General features: G+C 38.0%; 3 protein-coding genes across 3 annotated transcripts; 1 reads left to right on the top strand and 2 right to left on the bottom strand.

Annotated features, from left to right (window-relative positions):
* Positions 1-797: 797 nt before the first annotated feature.
* Positions 798-2,711, bottom strand: LOC119082167 (cystathionine beta-synthase-like). The gene has a single exon (XM_037191581.1). It carries the CDS (start codon positions 2,460-2,462, stop codon positions 948-950), a length of 1,515 nt encoding a protein of 504 aa, XP_037047476.1. The 5' UTR covers positions 2,463-2,711; the 3' UTR covers positions 798-947.
* Positions 2,712-3,971: 1,260 nt separating this feature from the next.
* LOC119082173 (abasic site processing protein HMCES-like) lies at positions 3,972-5,374 on the top strand. Its single transcript, XM_037191588.1, has 5 exons — positions 3,972-4,091; positions 4,243-4,381; positions 4,444-4,551; positions 4,618-5,019; positions 5,100-5,374. Exons 1-5 carry the CDS (start codon positions 4,072-4,074, stop codon positions 5,307-5,309), a joined length of 879 nt encoding a protein of 292 aa, XP_037047483.1. The 5' UTR covers positions 3,972-4,071; the 3' UTR covers positions 5,310-5,374.
* On the bottom strand, positions 5,307-7,044 carry LOC119082170 (methyltransferase-like protein 17, mitochondrial). Its single transcript, XM_037191585.1, has 5 exons — positions 6,887-7,044; positions 6,666-6,822; positions 6,059-6,603; positions 5,779-6,003; positions 5,307-5,714 (listed from the first exon to the last, which is right to left on the bottom strand). Exons 1-5 carry the CDS (start codon positions 6,935-6,937, stop codon positions 5,352-5,354), a joined length of 1,341 nt encoding a protein of 446 aa, XP_037047480.1. The 5' UTR covers positions 6,938-7,044; the 3' UTR covers positions 5,307-5,351.
* Positions 7,045-7,331: the final 287 nt, after the last annotated feature.

The following is a 7,331-nucleotide window of genomic DNA, read 5'->3' as shown; positions in this document are numbered from 1 at the left end:
TATAAAGGAAAAATATTTTTTAGATATCTCTATTTTTCCAAAGGTGTATTTATTCTGGGAACAATGTTGTTGGCTATGCAGTTAAAATAATTTTAAGAAAATATTATTCCTTTAAAGATTAGGGATCAAACGTTCCAATTCGGCATCTTTCGTGAAAATCCGGTATGAGAATGTACATTGAAAACATCATGTGATTGAATACTTTTGAATCGTACTGTAATAAGCGAACATACTAACCAGAGCCCATCGCTAAGCTCTTCTGTTGTTTGTTGTTGATGGGATGACCTGCTCTTTGTTAAAAGCTAAAATAATTATGCAAAAATCGAACATATTCATCCAAAAAGAGTTTTCTATTGAGTTTTGTCTTAGGGTCCACTACAAATTTATTTTTGTAGACCAGGGTTATTCAATTAATTCGAAAATGGAGCTCTTACCTTCAATAACATTGATTCTGATATCATACCGTTTCCTATATAGAGCATTTCTTGTCGCCTGCATATACGAAGATTCCGAATCTCGTTTCGGATTTTTCTGATTCGGCCTGATTTGTAACAACTCATCTCATACCTACTTCTACTTTTATAAGATGATTGATTTATCGTAAGTTCACTATCGATGGAAGGCAAAATTGACTTATGCAAACAATTTTATGTTTTTCTTCCATCGATATTCAACTAACGATAGTTCATTGTTGACAATAGCAAACAGAGACTTCTGTTTTCTAGCTAGTCGAGAAATTTTTTAATTCGAAGACAAGAAATTTGGAAATGTAATGAAAATGCCAGAATGAAGTCTACAATTTATTTGATGAAAGTTAACGAAAAGAACAAACGATCAAAGAATCAATAAATTAAATCGAAAAACAGAAAATTTTGATGTCACAAATTAAATGTTAGTAGAAATGTTAGTTTACTTTAAATTTATATATTCGGTCAAAGGATTACTATTCATATTCCGTTTCCATTAACATTGACTTTATTAATATTACTCAATCCGATGAAATTTAACAAATCTATGTGCGTAACAATACCTATGCAATGGTTTGCACTGTTCAGAACAGCTACGAACTCATCTGTTTCTAGAATCCTCGCAACAAAGCCGAGAGTTGTTGTTTCTACTGCACTATGGAATTGCTTAAAGACTACCATATTAATCGATTGATTAAGAGAGCAATTTTGGCTAACAACTTTTTTCGTTAAGTCCTTAAGATTCAAAAAGCCTTCTAAAGTTCCATTTTCGTCGGCGATTGGCACATGCTGCAGGCCCTCGGATTTTACAAGATTTAGCGCATCAATGACTAATGAATCATTTGAAACATGTTTTGGTATCTTAACATTCAGGTCTTTGACGGTGTGGGTCCACCACCAGTGATTAAACTTGTTTTCTATTTCTTTGAACATTCTCGCCTCCAGCCAGTTGTCAATGACGAATTTATTCATGTAATTACGAATGCCGTCCGATAAAATGACAACACAATTTTGTCCTGTTTTCAAATCTTTCGCTGATTGAAGTGCACCAGCCAAAACTGCTCCACTACTGCCACCAGATAAGATGCCCTCTTCACGAATTAGTCGTCGAATCATCTGGAAACTCATTTTATCATTTGTCCTAATCCAACGATCTACCAAATGACGATGAAAAACATTCGGAATAAAGTCGTAGCCAATTCCCTCAACTTCGTAGAATATGACATCACTTTGCTTCACCTTTTCGGGCTGAGAAAGCACGGAGTCCTCTGCGTCGACACCAACGATGATACATTCAGGACAGCGCTCTTTGACTTTCCCACTTATTCCTGTAATTGACCCGCCAGTTCCAACTCCACACACAACCATGTCAACTTTATCATCCAGTTGATAGAGAATCTCCTCTCCTGTTCCGTCGTAATGCGACAGAGGATTTCCGGAGTTTTCGTGCTGATCTAAGATTACCGAATTGGGAATTTCTTGGTTTAACCGTTTCGCCACCATAATCAAACCATCGGGATCGTCCGAGCCTGATTCCGTCGGCGTGAGTACAATTTTTGCACCAAATAGTTTTATAACGGCCACTTTTTCTTCTGACATTTTATCCGGCATAACAATCACACATTTGTAGCCCTTTACTGCACACGCCATCGCTAACCCAATGCCAGTGTTCCCTGAAGACGATTCGATGATCGTACATCCTGGTGTCAATTTTCCCAATTTTTCAGCATCTTCGATCATGCGAAGGGCAACACGGTCTTTAATCGACCCTCCTGGATTAAAGAATTCCACTTTCACGTAAACATTGCACTGTAGTCCTTCGGCTTGAGGAATCTTGTTGAGTTTTATGAGAGGCGTTTTGCCGATGACATGCAAAACGTTGGCAAAAACATTTTTTTCCAGCTCGTAGTCACGATGAGTATGTTCTTTCCATGCATACCAGCGACACGCCTTTTCGTCACATTTTTCACTAGTTCCATTCAGGTTTTTTTCCATTATTTTGTCCGATCAACGTGTTAAAATAAACCTTGTTTGTCTTGATCAAATGATAATCAAATGAATCAAATTAAGATCGAAACACATGTTGGCTACGAAACTATATATTTTGAATATCCACACACGCACGTACACGCGTTTATATAGAAAGTAATCGATATAGTGTTTAGTTGCTTAAATAATATTCATCGTCAATTACCGAAAAGATTTGACAGGTGGTGGAGACAGTTAACCTGTTACAGATAGGAAGCATAACCAGTATTATTATCGAGTAGCCAAGTAAAATTCCTGCTCATTGCTGACACCACATATGAATGATACAAGGTAGTAGAGGTCGATTCAGGTTCAGGTAGAACGGCTAAATTTAATAATAAATTCTAGTGTAACGCACAACTTCTGAATTTCGTCATGTATACATTGGCAACTCCGATCATTGAAACAACCTATCGGTCCTCGACCTCAAATATGTCATATTGGTGTTTGGATAGACCGGACAGACATTGTGTTGCATTTGGTATACAGTGTTTGAGCAAAGCGATTTTTGACCACTTTGTTTAAACTGGTCTCGGGGTCACACGTCAAAATGAGAGAAATCACATACAAATTAAAACTGGGCTCAACTCTCAATTTCTTTTTTCATCGATGAATATTTGACAGCTGACCCCGAGAACAATTAAATTTAACTGGTTTTCGCCAATGAAAGTAAATAGATAGGTATGGCCAAACGTTCAAATTTCTTCTAGCCGGAGCACATACGGATTTGCATGGCGCCACCTCAAACGAACTCATTTCTAGTGCAAATTTCCACTAGAAATGAGTTCGTTTGAGGTGGCGCCATGCAAATCCGTATGTGCTCCGACTGGTATGGACTGGCCATACCTACTTATGTACTTTCATTGGTTTTCGCTATACTTAAACCCTTAAACACTGTATTAGATGGATTTACCAATACCCTCCCTAGCAACCAAACTACAATTATTAAGGTGGTAGATACGTTTATGAATCACTGCTACTTTGTTCGCTCGTGTTGTTGTTGTTGTGTTTAAGCCATTTTAAAAAACAGTGTTTCTCAAACTTATTTTCCCCCCTAAGTCGATTTTTTGAGAGAGTTTGGATGCTAGAGAGAGTATTGGATTTACACAACGGACTTCAATCGGTTGATTTACGTTGATTTACGCCATAAGTGCGTCAAAAATTCAAAATGGAAAGTGAGTAGGGTCTAATTAACGCAGTCAATTACCGCCAATTCGATATTCTCATATTAGAGTGCGTTGATATTCCTCAGCTCATTCACTCAACATTGAAATGTAGCGGTGCATTTAAGGCGTGAACTATTTATTTTTATGGTTGAAAGAAATTCTATATCTAGACCTGATTTCATATGTATCGCGTCCAGTATTTTCCCCAACAACTATGCACACGGTTAAATGAATAGTAAATTGAATGTTTCAGTTACAATTCTAGATACATTTTCACTCTGCTTTTGTGTTCAAATTGTTCAGATCGGTTCACTATTCCACTTAGAAGAATAAGAAAACACTGGTGAATTTCACAACAATCTTTTGGCTTCACAGAGTTGATTTTGTTTACAAAATATTATTCATTCAAAATGTGTGGCAGAACATGTTTGTAAGTGGTGATTAACTACAGCATATCTCTGATTCTCTCTTTTCTAAATGATCAGGATGAAAACCTACTCGACAGCAATAATTAATTGAAATATTTGTTTCCGCGTAATTTGTGCACATCGAAAATTCAAGGTCAATGTTTACGTTTTCAGAACTCTTGGTCCTGATGAGGTAAAGCACGCTTGTCAGTATAAATCGAGTAAGGATGAAAAGCAAAAGACGCCGGAATTTCGTCAAGAATTCAATTGTGGAAAAAGTTATCAACCATCCACAAATATTTGTCCAACTGATGTACGCACGCCTTCACACTTTACATACTCCAACATTTACCCTAGTTTGATTGTCCTTTACAGGTGACACCCGTTCTAATTTCATCAAATCATGTTTCGGAAGAGCCTACCGATAGCTCTGACAGAGTTCTCGTGCCGATGATGTGGGGAATGATTCCATTTTGGCACACTGTAAGTCGAATCTTTCCTAATCATGTGATTTGGTTGACCAAGAATTTCCATATCGCTAAAAATAAGGGTGACTACAAGAACCATAAACTGACCACCAACAATTGTCGACTGGAAACCATGACAACATCCAAAATGTACAAACGATCATTCGAAAAGGGTCAACGCTGCGTCGTCGTCTGCGAAGGATTTTATGAATGGCAAACCACCAAGGAACTGAAATCGTCAGAGAGACCAGCTTACTACTTTTACATGCCGCAAAATGCATCGGTTGAGATTACGGATGCTAAAACATTTAATGATGGCAAGGATGTTAACTTACTGAAGATGGCTGGATTGTTTGATGTTTGGACGGATAAAAACGGTGACGACATGTACAGTTACACAGTCATAACATTTGAATCGGACGATAAATTCTCGTGGCTACATCATCGCAGTCCAGCTATTTTAGAGACCGAGGAACAATTGGCTGTTAGTGAATCCTTTTATCAATTTAATGGGTCGGTTATTTCGCACGATTTGTTCAACATTGTCTTTTGTTCTCATTACAGGATTGGTTAGACTACAAGCGCGTACCAATGGACGATGCAATGAAATGCCTACGTCCGGCTACTTCATTAAAGTGGCATCAAGTTTCGAACATTGTAAATAACTCCCGAAATAAGTCGGACGAATGCAACAAGCCCATTAAAGCTGGCAAGCGAAAAATTTCCAATCCATTGATGGACAATTGGCTGATCAAGAAGAAAAAATCCGAATAACTTTTCATACCAACTGTTTCTATTATACTGTTTTGTTGTAAATTAAATCTCAGTACGAGCATCAATGCTTATTGGTAAACGATCTCCCCATTTCGACGATCTGGCGCATCTGTATGGAAGCTTGCCATGTTTGGACTGTGTGAATATCACTTCCTGTAAATTACCGTCTTTCGTACACATTCGGCATATCGCGTGCTTCGATCGAATCAACGTTGGTCTGACTATCCGAGGCCATTTGTCACAATCAGTATTCGGACCTTTTTTCAACACCACATAGCTGTACAGTTCCTTTTGTGGCAAATTGGCACCTTCCGGATCCAGGGGCAATGGCATATAGGATGTAACAAAATTACATGGTGATCTATCGTCAGCGAGCAGTCGAGGACACGTCATATTGTGTGCACACTAAAGTAATAGAATATCGCAAATCAATATCAGTTTTCCGATGTTTATCAATTATTATACGAACCGGTGCAAAAATGTGACCTACTGGCCCAGATTCGCTCTTTTCGTTCAGGTGAAGTATAAAATCACGAGCTTCATTTATCAATTTAAATCCAGCCATTGTCCCATTTTCAACAAGAACTAAATAACTTTCGCATCTGTTCCATAAACTCAAGATCGTTTCAAGGCGTGCCTGGGTGTCGGGCAATTCGAAGAGACTGTAGGCAGAAATAACGATGTCGTAGGTAGTCTACAAATCAGAACCAATTGAAAGTCATACCATTATGTCAACGATAAAGACTTACCTCAATCGATGCAGGGAAAAATTGTCTGAAATTAACGTTCCTCAGTTCCATTTGTATATTTTCGTCGCCGTCACGCAAAATCAGATCAGCCAGATCATTCATACTTCGACTCGAATCAACCATAAAATACTCGAAAATTGAATCTTTCCACAGTTTCGAAGCGGCCCACAATCCAGTTCCGACACCAGAACCGAAATCAAAATAACTTCTCGGCTTAAATGTTGGATCTCTGTTCTGAATTTCGGTGAATATCCTCAGTACTGTTGAGTATTCCTGTGCGGATCGACCGAGGACGTATTGCAGCGCTTTGTACTCATCGTACACCATCGGTTCCCAGTTATAGATTTGTGATTTCAATGTTTTATCAACTTTAGCATCATATTTCTTCTGTTTCTTCTCATCACTCAAATCCATTGTCTGACTCAGCTTATCGGCAATCATCTGGCGCTTATATTTAACCAGATTTTGTTCCGGTGGTATGTGACGTCCCTTCAAGTATCGGTTTAGCGCTTGAGCATCTCGATAAACACCTTTCACAGGAGCATCTACGGAGTTTCAAATTGTTTGGTCAAAAAAGGTATCATTGCCAACACCTTCTGAGTACAACCTTTGAGAGACTTGAAAATTGATGATACTATTCGAGGTGGTACGGTAACAACTTTGGCTTTATCCGTGCCAGGATGGTGACGAGGTTTGAAAACTTCACTTTCTAGATCTTCTGCAACTTTTTTATCCAATGTGACTATTGGTTTCTGGACAGTGCTCTAGGAAATTTTAGAAGGCATTTTCTTATATACATTTTACAGCCTTCAAGCATGACACACTTACGTATGATTTTCGAATTATTTTTGAATTGAAGCCGCAGATCGTTCGCATCATTTTAACTAAATGTGCTGGACTTTTAAGCTAATATTTATGTTTTGATAAGTAAAATGACTGAACTTATTATTATTTTGCTGCCGGTTGCAAAATGTCATAAGTGTCATATCCACATGGATTTTGACATAATAAGGTTTTTATTCTGTGGGTACTGTGAGTAGTACCGTTTGTGATGAAAATGGTGGCAAAAATGTTGCTACATTTCAAATTTTGATTGTCACTTCGTCACTTCGACCTGAGAACTTATCATCTGCTGTCGACATCAGAAATGTCAAAAAAGTTTTCCATCTCTGGTGGTCGTACATAGGGAAACCTAAATTAACACCCTTCTTGTATATTCTAAAGACTTTTCAATGTAGCTGATTTCTTCATGTTTTGGATAATAGCACAGCTC

This window comes from Bradysia coprophila, unplaced genomic scaffold, assembly GCF_014529535.1.
Source record: "Bradysia coprophila strain Holo2 unplaced genomic scaffold, BU_Bcop_v1 contig_391, whole genome shotgun sequence".
Lineage (NCBI taxonomy): Eukaryota > Metazoa > Arthropoda > Insecta > Diptera > Sciaridae > Bradysia > Bradysia coprophila.
The sequence above is the reverse complement of the archived record's forward strand: the minus strand, read 5'-3'. Positions and strand labels throughout refer to the sequence as shown.